At 48.5% G+C, this 20,576-nt stretch overlaps 2 protein-coding genes across 2 annotated transcripts; both read left to right on the top strand.

Moving 5' to 3' along the window:
* Nucleotides 1-2,912: 2,912 nt before the first annotated feature.
* LOC124689172 lies at nt 2,913-4,109 on the top strand. The gene has a single exon (XM_047222742.1). The coding sequence runs from the start codon at nt 2,913-2,915 to the stop codon at nt 4,107-4,109; it is 1,197 nt and encodes a 398-aa protein (XP_047078698.1).
* Nucleotides 4,110-10,530: 6,421 nt separating this feature from the next.
* Nucleotides 10,531-13,721, top strand: LOC124689171 (RHOMBOID-like protein 12, mitochondrial). The gene is made up of 8 exons (XM_047222741.1): nt 10,531-10,871; nt 10,991-11,108; nt 11,377-11,496; nt 11,973-12,083; nt 12,177-12,206; nt 12,442-12,546; nt 12,639-12,680; nt 13,635-13,721. Exons 1-8 carry the CDS (start codon nt 10,531-10,533, stop codon nt 13,719-13,721), a joined length of 954 nt encoding a protein of 317 aa, XP_047078697.1.
* Nucleotides 13,722-20,576: the final 6,855 nt, after the last annotated feature.

Below are 20,576 nucleotides of genomic sequence, written 5' to 3'. Positions count from 1 at the left end.
ATTTGTTCCTCCCGACATCCAGGATTTCTAGATTGGACAGGATGGAAAGCTTGATCTTACCAAGCACCCCACTGAAGTAGTTGCTCTTGAAGTTCATGGTTAGGTGATTTGTGCAGTTGCCGAGAGCTGATGGTAGCTCCTCAGACATGTTGTTGTGGTCTAAACTGAGCTCCTTCAGTCCCTTGAGCTGCCCTATGTAATCTGGCATGTTGCCAGAATGCCAGTGATCATATTCCATCCAAGATCAAGGACAACCAGGTTGCTGAGCTTGATTATCAGTGCAGGATCAAGTGCTGCATGAAACCTGTTGTTTGGAAAAGAGAGCTGCCGCAACGAGGTGACATTGAAGAGCTCATGCGAGATAGTCCCGGTGAGGTTGTTGTGGGCAGCCTTCAGAGATCGTAGCATAGAACACTTACCAAGCTCTGGCTGACGCAAAATCATTCTCTCTTGATGCTACCGCAATAGTAGTACACTGAAAAACTCAAGCCTTTATATGTATCAGTTTTTTCCCCTCTCCCTGAAACTATTTAAATAAGGTGTTGATATATCAGCCGTCTTGGTCAGTTCGAATATGAGGTGTTCCCATGGTCATATCTTGTTTGTTACACTAACCAAGTAACCTGACGAAGTGACAATGAGTAATTGGCTCGCTATAAGCATGGCTAGTTGTGTGGGTGCTATTCTCATTGTTTTCACCTTATATAATCATGCTACCAAGAAAATTAAGGATAGTGTGCGTCGCCATAATGTTTATCTAACCATGTGAAATTTCCATAAGGTTGGGTTCAATGGAAGATATCTTTTTTTTTATTTTCGATAAACGGCGCTTTATCCTTTAGGATTGCAATACAAAACAAATCACACGAAACGATTCTATGGTTTTCGATCCTACAAATCAAACAACCTCCACAAGAAAAAAAACTGTAAACTTTCGTATATGCTGCAGTGTTATCTTCTTACAATCTCTCTTCTAGAGCACCTGCATGGACACTATAAAAAAATGAAAGTTTTTCTTTTGCAAATGCTTGTAAAATGAAAGATACTTGATGATAATTTTTTTTACAGAGCTAGTCCCTGGAAGGCTGAGATTGAAAGATAGGATGGTGAATTTTTTTGTCAATGCCTGTTATTCTCATGTTCATAGCTTTCGAACGAAGTATGCTGCTTTATTTCCCTGGCAATGTCACCTCGAAAAAAAAAAATTTCCCTGGCAATGGCCAGTGCACTCTTTCAGTTTTCTTTTTTATTAGTCAATCTAAATTGACATGGAAATAAGAAAATTGTTAGTGTTTATCGGTTCACATGTGCATTTGTTGGTGTTCATCAGTACATATGTGCATTTGTTGTTATGTTGTAGATATATACTATTAAATTTGGGTCGCCATATCTATATGCATTCCTCTTATCTAGGAAAATCGATTTGGTTTGGCGTATAGGGAAAGCAAGTTTAATAAAGTTAAAACCAGGCTATTGTCGAAGAGTACTACATGTCAGACTTTCTTACTTTATTGTGACATGTGTACTTCACTAGTTCTAGCCATGGTATTCTAAAAAAAAAGTTCAATAGCCATGGTAGGATGTAATAGTATTTTATCGCTTGTGGTTGCCCTCTTTCTTGCAAATTGGGTACATGTTATAGCACTGGAACTTGATTGTTGTGTCTTGGATGGAAATAGATATTAAGGTGTTCAAGATGTTATTTGCTTGGTTCTTTAACACTTGCCACGAACCGGTACGAGAAAACAGAAAGACACGAAGGCGATTAGAGGCGGCTCTAAAACCCATATAGGGTTTTGTCCCTCTTGCCGGCGACGCTGCCGGTCCGCTCGGCCTCCGGTGGCCTTGGGGCCTCGGAGGTGTGGCGGATCGCGGCCTCTCGCCGGCGGGAAGGTTTCAGTTCTTCGTTAGTTTGTTTTCGGTGTCTTCTTCAGGATGGTGAGGCGGCGACTACTTCCTGAAGTCAGAATAAGGTCCTACCCGTCCTATCCTCGCTCCGGTGGTGCATCTAGCGTGGTGGAGGGCGCATGGAGTTGCGTGTACGGCGGATCCCCCATGATCCGGTCGTTTTTCGTGTTCGATTGTGTGGTTTCAGGTCAGTCTCTTCCGATCTATGGTTGTCATCTTTGGTGATGGTTGCTGCTCTGGTGCGCTGGTCCTTTGGGGCCTTAACACGACGACTTCCTATCTATCTACCACGACAAGCTTTGGCTGGCTCCGTTGATGGAGTGGCGAGGACGGCGGCGCGCCTTCGGCTCGTACTAGTGTCTGTAGTCGTCGCTAGGCGGTCCAATGACCTATTTGTAATTACTTTTAGGCATCTTTGTACTACTGTTGATGATTATTAATAGATCGGTGAAATTTTCGCAAAAAAAAGATGTTATTTGCTTTGACAACATATGTCTTGTCTTTGGATGTATATGAAACTGATATCGATATGGTAGTCTTGAAGCCAACTGCGAAAAGGTTTGATATAGAGGTATTGCTTGAGGTTTGTGTCTACCGTGTGGCCTCATATGGTCATAATTCCACGAGAAAGTTTGATGAAATGTAGCTGAAGGAATCCATTAGTTGAAATATTTTTAAACTGGTCGCAGAGGAACGAACTGTAAAGTGCAGGAAGGAAGGAAAGCCCATGCAAGTGCAGACCTTCCAGTTGACCTTCCTTCCCTGGCAAGTGCCAACACGAAAATTTTCGATCCAATCGAAAGGAAATACTCGGCTCTAGTCTACCAAATCGCATCTCGCCGAACAGAAAACATGGAAAGTCGACTCCGACTTGAGACGAGGATGCGAATCCGATTTCAGACAGAACACGCGTCGCAGCCCATATATAGCATCACCGTCCACGATCGACCCCTACTCCCACAACAAACCAGCAACCTCTCTCTCGGTTCCACTCGGCTTGATCCATGGCAATCAAGAAAGCAACAAGAACCAAGAAACCAACCTACGCCGCCGGCAGCTCCGTGCAGGCCATGGCGGAGATGCCTCCCCACGGGCCAGGCGGCGCCGCCAGCCACATCCAGCCTCCGCCGCAGCTCCCTCCCGGCGTCTACTTCAGCCCGACGCGCGACGAGTGCCTGGGGTTCCTCAACCGGAGGATCGCCGGCGACAGCGAGATGGCCGACGCGCGGGGGTACATCTTCGACGCCAACGTGTACGGCGAGAGCCCCGACGCGCTGCGCCGGCGGCACCCGCCCGCGAGCATCCGCGGCCGGGGCGAGCACGCGTGGTGGTTCCTGAGCGAGACGCGGTTCCAGAGCAAGACCGCGGGCGGGGGCGCCTCGAAGCGCGCCGACCGCCGCGTCGAGACCGGCGGGTACTGGCGGCTGGAGCAGAGCAAGGAGCGGCTGAAGCAGATCAAGGAGCGACGGCTGAAGCGAAGGAAGCAGAGCGAGGAGGAAGAAGAGGATGAGGCCGACGGCGTCAAGAACTGCTTCGGCTTCTACGTCGGGAGGGACGACAAGACGCCGTGGCTCATGCAGGAGTTCACCAGCGCCAACGACGACGGCGCCGGCAAGCTCGGCGTGCCCGCGCTCTACAGGGTCTACGTCACGCCGCGCGCCACCAGGAAGCAGCTGACAGCCGTCTTTGCGAAGGAGGACGACGTCAAGAAGGGGCCCGACGGGAACAAGAAGCCTGCCCGAGCCATGATCCCGCAGGGGTATTTCGACCGCATCGCCAGTCTGCTGCCGCAGGGGAGCGTCCGTGCTGTTGTTCAAGAGCACGTACACGCGCCCCCGCCGTTGCCTCCGGTGGCGCCGGTCGCAGTCAGTCTTCTTGATTACAACGGCCAGTATCTTGGTCACTACGAGCAGCAGCAAGGGCAGCAGAATCTTGGTCAGTACGAGCAGCAACAACAGGGGCCGTGCCCAGTGGTCGCACCGCCGGCAACACCGGGCCTCCTTGGCGAGTTCACGGCGGCGGAGGCGCCGCCGCCGGACAATATGAGCATGTCCATGGTCGAGTTCATGGGGATGTTTAACGAGCAGCCGGCGGGGATCCTTAACGAGCAACCGGTGGAGACGGCTAAGGAGGGAGAACCGGATTGGGGATATTTGCCTGATATAGTTGATGCTGATGAGTTCAAAAACTTCAAGGGTTGATCACAGGCAGGATATCGGTACCGTGTTCACTTGATTAGGCTGACAGATTGATTCATCTGCTTGAGAAGATTTTTATAGTACTAACTATTCTTGCAGCTGCCTTAACTATTTTGGAGCTCGCCATATGAATGCACGGTCACTTTTATTCATAGTTTATACAATCATAGCAACATGGCATCCGAATGGAATTGCACGAAAAGGAAAACCTCTGAAAATGAAGCTCATTTTTTATTTATGTATATCGGACTAAATAATTTTTTGAAATAAAGGCAAAAGATATAACTTATACATTAATTAACAAAAAGATCTTCATTTAATTCAATTAGCGCAAAACGGTCGAAAACCATGCAACAACACGAACACCACGGGGCCATACCCAACCAAGACCCAGGAACAACATATCTCCTAGTGGCAATATACTAATATCACGAAGATACCAATTACACCTGGTCTAACAACACAGTCTTCTAGTGGCAATATGGATGCACACAATAAAAAAATTACAGAAAAGAAAAGTCATGCTACAGTGGTCTATTCCTTGTAACAATGGACCAAACACCACCAAGATAACACCATAAATTCATCTTCTCCAAAAGTGACGTCTCTAAGAAGGGAACAATGCACAAGTACCATCATCACCCTGATCATCGAGCATAGGTTTTCACCCACGAGAAAATCCGCGCTCACAACAACAATGGAGTGTTAAAAAAGGCCCTCAACTACAATGCTTAGATCTCCAAAATCAACATGAATGCTCCTCTCACCATGGACTACCTTCCCCAATTTGTCAAAGTTTGGACCCTTTTAGAGACGCCAATCACAATGAGGAGATGCTGGATGATGATATCTCTTGGAACCTCATTGAGAGCGGACAATACATGGATAAGTCCGCATACAAGGCACAGATCTTCGCCGCTTAGTTCCTCAGTTTGGAAAATCTAGGCCCCTCCCAAATTAAGTCAAGTTTTTCATATGGTGTGCCATTTAAAATAGACCGTATAGCCAAGTGAAGGTGGCTAAATTGTGGTCTTTGTACCCTTTGCAAGCGCTCGCGGAATCCATTGACCGCCTCCTCGTTCATTGTTCTTTCACTAAAAGGCTTTGGGGCATTTTCAAAAGTTGGCTTGTGTTAGAGCAATATGCTTGTTGTATTACCAGAGGGCCAAAGGCCACAATATATAGTACATGTACAGGTGCACATATGCAGAAAGCCCCCTAACATATGGGGAAACTACAATAGACAAATATATACATCTAACACCCCCCTCAAACTCATGGTGGATCCACAACACTGAGTTTGGAGAGTAAGAAATCATGCTGCGCTCGAGTCCGTGCCTTCGTAAAGAAATCCGCCAACTGCAAATCTGAAGGCACATAATGAACCGCAACAACATCATCCCGTACCCGTGCACGTGTGTAAAAAGCATCAACACCGATATGCTTGGTCAGCTCATGCTTGACCGGATCACGTGCAATACCGATAGCACCTGTACCGTCGGATAAAAGTGGAGTGGGTGTCGTAACGAGACCCCAAAATCTGCAAGCAACCACCGTAACCAAGTCACCTCAGCAATCAACAAAGCCATAGCCCGCAACTCAGCCTCAACACTCGAACAGGGAACTGCGACCTGTTTCTTCGTCTTCCAAGCAACAAGCGAACCACCAAGAAACACACAAGCAAGCGAAAGCGAACGACGATCCGTAGGATCACTCGCCCACGTAGCATCCGAATAGCACCGGAGCTGGAGAGAGCTGGAACGGGGAAAGAAAAGGCGACGAGTGATCGTGCCACGAAGATAACGAAGAACACGGAGGAGATGACTATAGTGAACAAGTGGTAGGAGCGGAGACAAACTGACTCAGAATATGAACAGGATAAGAAATATCAGGACGAGTGACAAGCAAGATAAACAAGACTCCCAACAAGATGGCGATAACGGGTGGGATCAGGAAGAGGATCACCATCAGTAGGACGAAGCTTAACATTAAGCTCCATAGGAGTATCGACCGTGCGCTCATCCCCAAGAGCAGCACGAGCAAGAAGATCCTGAATGTACTTCTCCTGAGAGATAGAAAAGCCATCAGAAGTGGAGGAAACTTCAATGCCAAGAAAATAGCGAAGAGGACCAAGATCAGTCATAAGAAACTGATCACGAAGACGAGCCTTGACAAAGGCAATATACTCAGGATCATCACCGTAATGATCATATCATCAACATAGAGAAGAAGAAGAGTACGTCCACGAGGAGAAGTGTGAACGAAAAGTGCGGGATCATGAAGACTAGGAGAGAAACCAAGTAGCAGATCACCACAGAGGCGAAGCGCTCAAACCAGGCACGAGGGGCCTGTTTGAGACCATAGAGAGAACGTCGAAGACGACAAACCATCCCATCGAGAACAGAATACCCGGGAGGAGGCTGCATGTAAACCTCCTCACTCAACTCGCCATTAAGAAAAGCATTCGAACATCAAGCCGGGAGACGGACCAGCGGCGAACGAAGCAACGAGCAAGAAGGGTACGCACAGTAGTCATATGAGCCACAGGGGCAAAAGTCTCATCATAGTCACGGCCGTGCTCCTGCTGAAAGCCACGAGCCACAAGACGCGCTTTATAGCGCTCAAGCGATCCATCAGAGCGAGTCTTAATTTTATAGACCCACTTACACGTGATAGGACGAACACCAGAAGGGGGAGAAACAAGATCCCAAGTGCCAGTGCGCTCAAGCGCAGCCGATCTCCTCAGCCATGGCAAGCTGCCATTCAGGATGACGCTCGGCATCCCGATAAGAAGTCGGCTCGGAAACGACAGAAAGACCATACTGACTAGGAGAGTAACGAGCTGGAGCACGACGCTGACGAACAGGCCGTGAAGGCGGAAGGTCATCAGCGGATGACAACTCATCAGAAGAAGAGGAAGAAGGGACAACATCAGAAGGATCCGAAGCCGGAGAACGAGGAGTACTAGGGGGACTAGACGGAGGAGAGGATGGCGCCGAAGGGGGCGCATCAGGACTAGGAGGGGGAGGAGACGGGATAGCGGGGGTGCATCCGGAAAAAGAAGAAAAGAGATATCATCCACCGGGTAAGTACCCGAGGTGGGGCGAGGATAGAAGGGACGCGTCTCATCAAATGTGACGTCACGAGAGATGCGCATCCGACGACCAACGGGGTCCCAACAGCGATAGCCCTTATGCTCATCACTGTATCCGAGAAAAACACACTCAACGGACCGAGCGGTCGGTTTGGTGCGTTCGCGAGGAGGCAGAAGGACATAGCGAGACGCAACCAAATGAACGGAGAGGCGAGTAGTCTGGAGAAACACCAGAGAGACGCTCGAGAGGAATGCCACCTTGTAGAGCAGCGGAAGGCTGAATGTTAATAAGGTGGGCCGACGTAGCGACAGCCTCAGCCCCGAAATGTGGCGGAAGAGAAGAGGCAATCATCATAGCACGGGTGGTCTCAAGAAGATGACGATGCTTACGCTCGGCGACGCCATTTTGAGCATGCGCGCCGGGACAAGAAAACTGAGCGAGGGTGCCCTCCTCAGCAAGGACACCACGAAGGTGCTGAGAGATATACTCACCAGCAGAATCAGCATGGAACACGCGAATGGGTGACGAATACTGAGTGCGGACCATGGCCGCAAAACGCTGATAAATAGAGAGCACCTCACTGCGAGAGCGCATGAAAAACACCCAGGTGTACCGTGAAAAATCATCAATGAATAAGATATAGTATCGATGGCCCCCTTTCGAAGCGAAGGGAGCCGGACCCCAAACATCCGAATGGACTAAATCGAACGGTCGGCTGAGAGACGAGACACACTAGTAGGATAGGGAAGCTGAATCTGTTTGCCTAACCTACAACCCCGACGATGTAATGACCCATCTCCGGAGACGAGACCCCGAAGGCCACGATGAACCAAAGACGACAGGCGAGAGTCACAAAGGTGACCAAGACGATGATGCCACTGCTGAAAAGAGCCGGTGACGGAGGCAACAACCGGAGGAGAACCGGCAGATGAAGTGGCAGCGGAAGGAACACGAAGCCGCCTAACTCCCAAAGCCCGGAGACCGACGGCTACGAGGACCAGCTCCAACCAGGGCATGTGTGCGACGATCCTGAACCGCACAAGACTCAGGCGTCAAGAATAACGCGACAACCAGAATCGGTGAGTCGGCTAGCGAGAAAAGGTTCATCTCGAAGGCGAGGAACATGAGAAACATCGGGGACGAGAGAAAGAGGGAGTAGAAAGGGTGCCTGTACTAGAAACAGGAATAGAGGTACCATCAGCCGTGACAACACGGACAGGGAGAAATAAGAGACCGAAGAGCAGACGGAATAGAAGACTCGAAGTCATATGAAAGGAAGCTCCGGAATCCGAATACCACGGGGACGTACTCGACCGTGTAGAAAGTGGTGGTCGCGCAGTGCCGGAAGAGCCGACCACGGAACCAGCAGCGCCCGGCGAGGAAGAGTCCGGAGTAGCGAGCGGACCACGAAGACCCCCGAGAATGTCCCGATCGAGAGTGCAACCGCAGAAGATCCCGAAGAGCCGGCCTGGCGACGATCCCGGAACTGGCCGACGTAAACTGGGATCCCGCGTCCAGCAGGTGGAAGAAGTGTGGCCAACCTGGCCACAGTAGGTGCAATGAGGACGAGGGCGGAGACTCGGACCGCGAGGCTGCTGACGTAAAATGGAATCCCAAGCATCAAGCAGGCAGTGAAGCTGCGCTATCTCATGCGCGAGAGGGGCGCGACCGGAGAGGTCGACGTACAATCGGGTGCCGACGAGGAGCTATCATCCACACGCACAGAGGCCACCAAAGGGGGCGACGGAGAGCAACACGCCGATGAAGACAGAGTCGGCAAAGCGCGGTCATAACCACGTGAAGAGGCCGCGAAAGTCGATGTAGAGCGGCAGACCGACGTAAACGGAGTCGAAGAAGCGCGGCCATAACCGCGGGAAGAGGCCGCAAAAGTCGATGTAGAGCGGCGGGCCGACGTAAACGAAGTCGGCGAAGCGCGGGCAGAGTCGCGTGAAGAGGCCGCAAAAGTCGATGTAGAGCGACGAGCCGACGTAGACGGAGTCGGTGAAGCGCGGGCAGAGCAGCGTGAAGAGGCTGCAAACGACGACGAAGAATGGCTACCCGTCATACACGGAGGCAGCGGACAAATACCAAGTACCGAAGGGAGACCCAAAGAGAAGGCGGGATCAGCGGAAGAAGACATAGCTGATGACAGTTTCTTTTTTTTTTTTTTTTGCTTTTTTTTTGCTTTTTTTTTTTTGCTTTTTTTTTTTTTTTTTTTTTGGTTCAAGTCAACTGCAGAGAAAACAGATCGGAGAAATCGTCGGGCCAAGGAACACGGCCACGATCCGCGGCCACACGTGGGGACAGAAAACGAATCAGAGGGAGAGATGCGGCCAGGGAGCACGGCCACACGCACGGGAGCAGGATGAGCACGGGAATCGTGAGCACGCCAGGGAGCAGCGGCCACACGCACGGGAGCAGGATGAGCACGGGAATTGGTAGCACGGGGCGTAGCAGCGATCGGAGAGCCGGGTCGCGCAGAGAGAGTTGATTTGGAAATCCGAGCGAAGCACCGCGGATCGCGCGGAGAGAGCAGGCAGTGAGATCGAGAGAGCAGGCGGGAAAAGGCAGCGGCGGCGGCCGGGTCGCGACGGCAAGATGCCGGGGCGGGCGGCGGCGGCGGCTGTGATGGAGGAGGAGGAGCTAACCTAAAGCTCTGATACCATGTTAGAGCAATATGCTTGTTGTATTACTGAGAGGCCAAGCGCCACAATATATAGTACATGTACAGGTGCACATATGCAGAAAGCCCCCTAACATATGGGGAAACTACAATAGACAAATATATACATCTAACAGCTTGGACTTAATTTCGTGGATACCGGCGCTTGGTCAACGCAGCCCATCTCCGAGTGGTGGTCCTTCATGACTGAACACAAATATTTTGCTTCCATGACTCTTCTTGCTTCATGAGAAATTTGGAATGAACGCAACGAGTACGTGTTTTCTGCAAAGGAAAAAACATGACCCCTTCTACCCGTGTCGCTAAGATAAAAGATGAAGCAAGGTTTTGGATCCGCTTGAGGGTGCTAAGAGTATGAGCATTTTATTTCAGGAGATTTTTGTAATGTGAAACCTTTTACTTTCTTGTTGAACTTCTATTTTAATTGATTGAATAGGCAAGGCTTTTGCCCGTTCAAAAGGTTTGTTTTTTTCATCATGCAGATTGGTACTGGTGAAGGGAGACAGGAGAGGAGCGTACGCGTGCCGTGCCCACACCAGCAGAGGAAGTACTCCCGAGTCGGAACTGGTGGAACCAAAACCCCGGCGGCGGGGGACAGCCAGCCAACAAAAGCGCCTGCCTTTGGTGGTGGTGAAACGAAGGCAGAATGGCGGCCATGCGGCGGCTCCAGCCCGTCCTCGCGCAGCAAGCCGCCCTCCGCCGTGCCCTCCACAGCCGCCGCCTCCACTCCCCCTTCCCCCTCGCTGCCGCCTCCGCCTCCCCGCTCGCACCCGCCGCGCACTCCCCCTCCCCGACGCCCAGCCTCCTGCCCCGCAGCACCGGCTCGCTCCTGCCGGCGAGCGCCGGTGCCGTCGTGGCGGCCGCCCGGAGCGACACCGCGCGCAACGCTGGGTCCCTCGAAGAGCCGCTCTCTCTGCAGCTAAGCAGGGCCTCGGGCTGCTTCGCCTCGTCATCGTCGACGTTGCTCCACGGCGTCGCCGCGCCATGGTGAGCTTTCGGTTCCTGCGCGCGTCTTCACTCCGGCCTCCGGGTCCGGGGAGAAGAAATTTCTCTCCTTTTCGGTCGTCTGGCCACTCAATTTCTGTTTCGGTGCCTCGATCCGCCAGGGCGCACTGGACAACAACCCCGGCCGATGACATGGTGCTGATGCTCGCCGGCGCCAATGTGGCCGTCTACGGGCTCTGGCTCCTGGCGGATCCCAATTTCGGGCTGGGTCCTTCCGTGGTCAGTGGTTACCCAGACGAATCTTGCTTTGATTCCCCAAGAACAAGCAGGCGCTGATTTTTTGTTGATGAGCAGCGGATTTGGCTGGACACGTACACCGGCGGGCGGCTGCACGCATTGCTCACGACCGCTCTCGGCCATGTGGATCTGACGTTCATGGCGAATCATTTCATGGTTTGTGGTTTGGTTACACAAGGCACTTCTGCTTTAATTTCGCTAGTTGTGGACAGACAGTGTATCCCTTGATGGTTTTTTTGCTGATGAGCAGATTTCGCTGGACAATTTCAAGAGCTTGCGGTTGCACACACTCCTCACCTGCGCTTTCAGCCACAAAGATCCCAACCACATCGGCCATAACATGATGGGCCTCTACTTCTTCGGTTCAAGCGTAAGATCTTCACTCTTCTACTCTTGCACTGTGGACGACATAGAAACACATCTATTTTGTCAGGCTGAAATGGGAAATAAACCTGCCAGCAGGCTGATGAGCAGAGCAAGGATTTGGATGTGACATTGCACATATTCTCAGTCCATAAAATTAACAAGTGAAGAGATTGGTTGAGAACTGTTGGTATTATACAGATAGTTCACTCCTGGTTTCCTAATTCCCCTGAGAGCATGCCCCTGTAGTAGAGCATGCCACGCTCTTTGAAAATATAATATAATGCAAATGAGTTTCAATATGCAATTTATCCCAAGTTATCTTTCCTGTATGGACACTCAGACCAACATCTTTTAGACTTGCACTTAGTGTACATGATCTACGAATTGCTGCAGTAGTACATACTCGCACTCTGTTTTTATGGCACCTAATTATCACCTTACTTGAACATGCTGAATTCATTTTACCCTTTTTTGCATCAGATTGCCCACACATTTGGTCCTGATTTTCTTTTAAAGTTGTACGTACAAGGAGCACTTCTTGGATCTGCATTCTACTTGACAGAAATGGCTTTTCTAGCGCCACAGAAACAGGTAACATGCTTACGACGTCAAAAGTTATACATCAGGGACCTGAATACCAAATCCTGGAGAGTATAAGCTTAATATGAAATGCTTCTATCGCAGGGTTTTGGAGGATGGAACACTCCAGCGCTTGTAAGTGATCTCCTGTCTTATATTTACATCATATATTACAGCAAATTTTACCCCTACCGACCAATTGTTTATTATCCAATAGCTAGAAAATTATTTGGATGGTAAATGTGATGATCAGAGGCGACACGGTGATTTAATCTAATATAATATAAAAAACACCAAATGGACACCTTTGGCGATTGTACAAGCTATACTGGTTGTTACACACTAACTATGATCCTTTCATATCACTCAGGGTGCGAGTGCTGCAGTTAATGCAACTGTCCTTCTCTACATTTTTCTGTATCCCACCAATATACTATACTTACACTTCATCATTCCTCTTCCAGCTGCATTAGTGGTGAGAAGCTTTTTTGTATTAAATAAATCTGTTAAGCATGTGGGTTCTTGGTAGTGAGTACATAATTTTTTTTTTTACTTTATTTATTTCAGGGAGCTTATTTGATTGGTGCTGATCTCCGGAGGGTGAAGAAGGTACTCCTTTCTTTTGAGGATGTAGAGCTTGTTAGGGTTTTGAGAATTGCCACAATCCAGTGCATTCTAGCCTCCAAATACACATTTGCTTCATTAAATTTCTAGGTCACAACTTATTCTTGTCTTTCTCTGCACTACCACCCCTCATGGTTCAAGTTTTATGAGTGGGTGGATAAGACCACATTTCTATTTCCAATGCACTTACACATAGATTCAGCAATCTTAATTGACATGGTGAAGGTTCCTTGTTTTGTGTGGAAAAACCTAGAAATGCACTACATTGTGAAATGGTGGGAGTATATATTTTACTTTAATCTCCATTTTATTTAGTTGTCTATCCCTGTCAAAGCCAGGTACCAAGCAATTCTAGTACTCCCTCCGATCCACAATAAGTGTCGGTGGTTTTAGTTTAAATTTAATCTAAAACCACGACACTTATTATAGACTAGAGGGAGTAATAAGTGGACGTTATTGCTGCCACTGTTGCTTATTTCATTGGCCATGAGTTTTGACTTTGTTGCTGCTACTTTCATACATTGTTACTGGGAACTTGAAAATTTGTGAATTGCACGTGTGTGTTTCCTGACCAAACGATACAACTCATGGCCTTTAATTGACCTGGGGTTAAAAATATGGCTCAGTATTCACACCTTGTGAGTTTGGCGATGCTTCTTAATTCACACTGATATGATTGCTTTGCATTACTGAAGTGAGTACTGAGTATATAACTATATGATATTTATTGTTTTTGGGTTGGTAGTCTTCCCTGTTTGTTATTTTGGGTGAAATTAGTGTGTTTACTCTACATCATTGCTTGAAGATCTTGCCCTGTCTGAAACCTCTTATTTCTTCGTTGTCGTTGATTATCTGATACCCCATTGTTATTCATGTTGTGATAGTTCTTCATGCTTCCTGGTCTACCATGCAAGCAATTGACTCATGTTCATTTTATAGGGCAACAGTCACGTGGCAGGTTCTGCTCATCTAGGGGGTGCTGTTGTTGCCGCGCTTGTATTCGCTGAAATGAAGGGCTGGATCTGATCATGCAGCTCACTCATACTGATATGCAGTAAAAGTGAGTGTCCTGCCTCCGCAGTGGTAGCCTCTTGGGTTGAAATCTTCTGTTATTTGACTAGTGTCGGCCCGAGGGATGACTCATAGAACATGCTACTCATTGTCCAAGTTCCTGAGGTAGAAGTCCTTAAACAAATGGCAGATATCGCCAACTCACTGGTATAAATCTGTGGATTTATCTTCGCATGAGCCATCCTCAAACATTAGAGAACTTGGAAAGTGTTGTTAAATCTCTTTTTTTTTTCTACTTATCTGTGTCAAAATTGAGTGCATGTTTTGAATTGTGCCGTTAGGAAGTAGGAAAAGCAGGATGTTTCCAGTGTACGAATCTGGAACTGCTCATGTTTATGTAATATTCTTAAGCCCCAGTATAGTACTATACGCGAGCTAAATCCAAGAGCTGCTATGGGTACGACACTCCCTGTCCAAGAGCACCATTTATCCATCCAAACATGCGAAGGAAGTAAAGCAGACTGCTAGATTTCTCATCGGACATACAGTAAGCTGCATGATCAGATCCAGCAACAGTGGCAGCAAAACTTTAGGGACCTTGGATTGCAGTAAACCACCTCCCATCTTCTCACGTAATCTTGGCAGTAAAATTTAAGGAGCTAGTTTGCTTGCGGTAAACCACCTCCCAGTCTCCATCTTTCTAACATGATCTGATGTTGGCAGTAAAATTGTAGAGCTTCACAGGCAAGTGAAGAATCCATTCCGAAGCTAACTCCTACAGCACATGAAGACTTCATTCCTAAGCTAGGCTACACTGGCCTTGTACTGTCAGACAGACATGCAACAAAATTACAACTAAGATCTTGTGCATACGCGGGGCTTAGACTGGGTTACAAGAAAAACTAGAAAAACATTACAGCCACTGCTACTCTCAAGAGGTTGTACTGTACAGACATGCTTACTGAACTGAGTTACTGCTCGATTACAACTAAGATCTTCTGATTTCTAGTCCACTACTGCAAGGTCTCGATGAAGATACCGGAACAGCAAGAGCTCTGCATCCACGTGCAAAAGAAGAATAACAGAGCATGGTTATGCTGCCACACTCTGTTAGTAGCCCCAACACTGAACTAATAAAGGACCAGGTAGCAAAAGCAACTGGTAGAAAATATTACAACAGAGCCCTGGCTTGCCCCAACATTGTTCTTCCAAGCAAAGAGCTCAGGTATCAATCAGCCTACGAGTTAGGGATGCTCATCATCAACATCAATTTGACGCGGCGCTTCCATCATCTCCCGCCATCTCCATGACCTGAGAGTTGCAGCAGCTTCAATCCGCGCATCCATGTCCTGAGCCTCATGAAGGCACACGCAGCAAAACTAAATCAACACAACTATACAGAGCCACAAGGCACGCAATGCAAAGAAGAGTCAGTCATCCTGGCAGATCAAACTTACATCGGTCGAGTCCGTGTGCTTGAGCAAGTACTCCACCTGCTGCCACTCCGCCGGCGGCAGGTCGACCAGCGACAGCGCAGCTTTCCCCTTCCAGTCGCATACCTGCGGAATGTACTGGCCGCCCCTCGGGTGCCGGTGCAAGCACTGGCCAGACGAGGCTACGAGCGGGGATACGCCGTCATCGTCAATGGCGGCGGGCTGCTCGAAATTGGTAATTGCCCTCGCGCCGAACATCCTGACGGCCGCGACGTCGTACGCTCTGGCGGCCTCGTCTGCGGTGTCGAAAGTGCCGAGCCACGTCTCAGCTCTCCCCTTACTGATCCTCGCCCCGAACTTGCCGGTAGATTGCCGGCACACGCCGCGGAACTTGCTCCGGCCGTCGTGGCCGGACGGCTCGGTCGGGAGCGAGGGTACGCAGCCGTCGTCAACAGCCACGGGCTGCCTGAAGTTGGTTCTGGCCGCCGCGCCGTGCATCTTGACGGCCGCGGCGTCGAATGCCCTGGCCGCGGCCTCGGCGGTGCCGAAGGTGCCGAGCCATGTCTGACGTTTCTCCGTGGGCTCGGTGATCTTCGCTCCGAACTTACCGCCCTGTAGGCTGCACACGCCGCGGAACTCGGTCCCGGCGTCGGCCCTTGCCTTTCTCCTCCCCACGCCGGCGCGCGAACCCCGGTCGTGGACTCGTGATATCTCACTCATGCCGGCGGCCGGGCTCTCTCTCTCTCCGCCGATAACACCAACTAGAGGTGGACTGGACTGTGGAATGGCCGAAAGAAACGCGTGAAATCTCGTGGGGGTTCAGGGAACACCAGAGCAGGCAGAGACTGCTTCCATCTATCTTCGGATAAACGGTGCGCACAAGGCTTCCCATGGAAGCCAGTGTTACAGACCTCTACCTGCACTTGTCAGTGGACAAGGCTTGCTATGCAAGGAAAAAATGCTTGCAGAAACAACGGTTTTTTACGTTGATGGACAACATTTTTTCAGAACCATGACGAAACGACGTTTTGTGACCGGGTGACTAAAACTTAGACATTTGTTTGTTCCAACTTTCTACAGGGGGACAAAGCTAGGCAACTTCGCAAATCAAACAACTTCTTGATCAAACTAGGGCGGTTTTTCTTCCACCGATCATCACCATATGCCGGTGATATCGGATGCTAAGCTGGCTGTAAGAGGCTTGCCAGAACATCTTGAAAAGTAACATAAAATGTTTAAAATCAAGAAAAATCTGCAAATACGAAATGAAGGAAATCTGTCTAAAAAACAAAGGAAATGCGAAAAACCGTTAACTTTAGGACAAAAAAGGAGAAATTAGTTTGAAAGAGCGGTAAATGGACAAAACACAAAGAAACAAAATTTTGTTTATTAGGATAACTTGGAGAATTTGGGATTGTTAACTAATACTACCAACCTCTTCAACATAAGGCATCAAGAAAATTACATACTTTGATGTTTTCTTTCAATGTTATACCGATCTTTTCCTGAATTTGCTTCAGAAATTTCTTATCATCAACCTTGTTTATAAGAATGAATCATGAGATAGGCCACCACCGACCGGTCAAAGACATGTTGGACCAAGGTTTTTACCCGAAGTCGGAACAAGGGAGCAGATCATGCCACGTCAACGCCCCTAAGAGTGGCACGACCTATTCAACTCTTTTGACCTTTTTAAGATTATGTCTTTTAATCTTTTGAAGCTCATGTTGGTTGAGAAGGGAAATTTTCCAAATCACCTTACAAGGAAAAATTTGTTGACAAGGGAAATTTGCCAAATCACCTTACAAGGAAAAAAATGATTACGAAAACAATGTTTTTACGTTGAAGGGATGATATTTTTGCCGAACCATGATGATGTTGGAGATATGCCCAAGAGGCAATAATAAATTGGTTATTATATATCTTTGTGTTTATGATAAATGTTTATATACCATGCTTTAATTGTATTAACCGAAACATTGATACATGTGTGTTATGTAAACAACAAGAAGTTCCTAGTAAGCCTCTTGTATAACTAGCTTGTTGATTAATAGATGATCATAGTTTCATGATCATGAACATTGGATGTTATTAATAACAAGGTTATGTCATTATGTGAATGATGTAATGGACACACCCAATTAAGCGTAGCATAAGATCACGTTATTATGTTCATTTGCTATAAGCTTTCGATTCATAGTTACCTAGTCCTTTCGACCATGAGATCATATAAATCACTTATGCCGGAAGGGTACTTTGAATACATCAAATGCCACTGCGTAAATGAGTGGTTATAAAGGTGGGATTAGGTATCCGGAAAGTATGAGTTGAGGCATATGGATCAACAGTGGGATTTGTCCATCCCGATGACGGATAGATATACTCGGGCCCTCTCGGTGGAATGTCGTCTAATTAGCTTGCAAGCATATGAATGGTTCATAAGAGACCACATACCACGGTACGAGTAAAGAGTACTTGTCAGAGACGAGGTTGAACAAGGTATCGTGATACCGATGATCAAACCTCGGACAAGTAAAATATCGTGTGACAAAGGGAATCGGTATCGTATGTAAATGGTTCAATCGATCACTAAGTCATCGTTGAATATGTGGGAGCCATTATGGATCTCCAGATCCCGCTATTGGTTATTGGTCGGAGAGAAGTCTCGACCATGTCTGCATAGTTCGCGAACCGTAGGGTGACACACTTAAGGTTTGATGTCGTTTGAGTAGATATGGAATATGGAATGGAGTTCGAAGTTTTTTTTTGGAGTCTCGGATGGGATCCAGGATATCCCGAGGAGTTCCGGAATGGTCCGGAGAATAAGATTCATATATAGGAAGTCATTTTATAAGTTTGAAAATGATCATGTGCATTTATGGAATGTTCTAGAAGGTTCTAGAAAAGTCCGGAAGAAAGACACTATGGAAAGTGCAGTCCCGGAAGGACTCCACTAGCTTGGCCGGCCAACCCTAAGGGGAGGAGTCCCGGTGGGCTCCACCTAAGGTGGCCGGCCACCCCACCTCAAGGAAAGGTGGGAGTCCCACCTTGGGTAGGACTCCCATCTTGAGTAGGTTTCCCACCAAAGGTAGGTTTTGGTGTTGGGGTCTTATTCGAAGACTTGGACTACAACTCTTGGGCTTCCACCTATATAATGAGGGCCAAGGGGGAGGGGCCGGCCACACCCAAGCCATCTAGGCCGCAGCCCCCAAGTGGCCAGCGCCCTAGACACCCCCTCTCCCCAGAATGGTCCGGAGAATAAGATTCATATATAGGAAGTCATTTTATAATTTTGAAAATGATCCGGTGCATTTATGGAAGGTTCTAGAAGGTTCTAGAAAAGTCCGGAAGAAAGGCACTATGGAAAGTGGAGTCCCGGAAGGACTCCACTAGCTTGGTCGGTGATACGTCTCAAACGTATCTATAATTTCTTATGTTCCATGCTACTTTTATGACAATACTTGAATGTTTTATACTGTTATCACTGGATTTTGGCCAAATCAGGAGATGGGCCGTAAGCGAAGATGGGCTTGAAGAATATGCACGTGGAGCATCTTTGAAGCGGCCTTGCACGAAGAGTTTGGGCTTAATTGCCCGTGTATCTGTAATATAGTAGATCGTATCTTAGTTTAGATTAAAAGATAGAGTTTAACTCGTGCACGGTTAGGTGCACGTCCAGATTAGAAAGTCCCTTGGACTATAAATATGTATCTAGGGTTATCGGAAAAGGAGGACAATCACGTTCACAACAAACACAAATCAGGCGCATCGCCACCCCTTCTTTCGAGGGTTTCTCCCGGGTAAGCACCATGCTGCCTAGATCGCATCTTGCGATCTAGGCAGCACAACGTTTATTCGTTTACCTTGTGTTGCTCGTACTGAAGCGTTGTTGATGGCGAGTAGCACTATTTATCGTAGATGTTTTGGGGCTTGCATAGATGCTTTTCTTGCGCATATCTGCTTAGCTGTGCCGTCCCTCAATATCTAGCTGCCCTTACACCTATCTAGGTGTAAGGGCAGCATCTTGCTTGTTCGTTACTTAGTAGATCCGATCTGTTATAGTTGCTCCTTGTTCTTCAAGGATTAGTTTAATATCCGTATGGTTAGGCCTTGCAAACGGGTTGAACGATCCGGTAGTGCGTTAGGTATGGTTTGTTAGTCCCAAGAGGGATGTTCCGGGAATTAACTTAATGTTGGTTTTTAGGCCTCTTTTAGGGTTAGTTTTCCATTATCTTTCGTGTCTATTAGGCTCAACTACGCGTAGGATGTTCCGATCATACGGTGAAAACCCTAAACTCGTCGTAGATTGGTTTAGCTTTGTTGTGATCAAGCAGGAGCCCCATGTCATTGAAAATCCAACGTGAACCATGGGGCGATCGGCTCTTTGAGCCGATCCGCAGGGCAACCTGAGAGCCGATAGGGCTCGTATTTAATGTTTACGTGTCTGCCATGCAGGAAACTAATCGAAGCAATCCAACACCTTCCTGACCAGGTATAAGGTCATGTGGCACGCCCTTGCAACCGCCAGGACATGTGCCGGAGCATTTGCGGGACGACGTCGAGGGACCAAGGCCCGCTGCCGCCTTGGAAGCCTCCCGGCTCTTCGTGTTGCTTAACCACTGCTCGCCGGTGGGTTTTGGCAGCAACACATTCTCAGCACGCCCGGTGGGACATCGGGACAATCTTCCGCAGCAACCACGTCGACATCTGCGTCTCAGATGGCGGAAGAACCAGTCAAGTATGAAGATCTGCCTCCTGAGCATAAGAAGAGGTATGATGAGCTCAAGGCCATCCTGGAAGCCGATCTCATCGGCGCTTTTGAGAAAACCCGTTCGCACGGGATCAAGTTCAAAGGGTTCCAACCTCGAAGGCGCGCTAGATGGACTAGATCTATCTCTCCCTTCGGACGAACGTACCGGAGCCCTCGCGACAGGAAGTCAACTATGCCGTTGCTCACTCTCTTCATCGGCATGCTGAGAGCTTGGTGAATACTCTGGAGCGTGTCGCGCTCAATGTGGTGCAAGAAGTTACGAAGCACAAGTACTCTCCGTCAGGTCCTGCTCTAGGAACTCACCAAGGGGAGGTACCGCTCTACACAAGGCCACCACTGCAACACACGTTTGCAGCTCCATGTAGGATAACGTAGCATAGAAAACAAAAAATTTCCTACGGCGAACACGCAATCCAAGCCAAGACGCAATCTAGAAGACGGTAGCAACGAGGGGATTATCGAGTCTCACCCTTGAAGAGATTCCAAAGCCTACAAGATGAGGCTCTTGTTGCTGCGGTAGACGATCACTTGCCGCTTGCAAAAGCGCGTAGAAGATCTTGATCACGGCGCCACGAACGGGCAGCACCTCCGTACTCGGTCACACGTTCGGTTGTTGATGAAGACGACGTCCACCTCCCCGTTCCGGGGCAGCGGAAGTAGTAGCTC

Source organism: Lolium rigidum, chromosome 2, assembly GCF_022539505.1.
Source record: "Lolium rigidum isolate FL_2022 chromosome 2, APGP_CSIRO_Lrig_0.1, whole genome shotgun sequence".
In the NCBI taxonomy this organism is placed as follows: Eukaryota; Viridiplantae; Streptophyta; class Magnoliopsida; order Poales; family Poaceae; genus Lolium; species Lolium rigidum.
This window is presented reverse-complemented; position numbering and strand designations above follow the sequence as displayed.

Excerpts from the sequence above, each read along its gene's own strand:
- LOC124689172 (XM_047222742.1), top strand. The coding sequence starts at position 2,913 with ATGGCAATCAAGAAAGCAACAAGAACCAAGAAACCAACCTACGCCGCC.
- LOC124689171 (XM_047222741.1), top strand. The coding sequence starts at position 10,531 with ATGGCGGCCATGCGGCGGCTCCAGCCCGTCCTCGCGCAGCAAGCCGCC. Across the intron at positions 11,109-11,376 it reads TCGGGCTGGGTCCTTCCGTG|ATTTCGCTGGACAATTTCAA; the intron begins GTCAGTGGTTAC and ends GCTGATGAGCAG. Across the intron at positions 12,681-13,634 it reads ATCTCCGGAGGGTGAAGAAG|GGCAACAGTCACGTGGCAGG; the intron begins GTACTCCTTTCT and ends TTCATTTTATAG.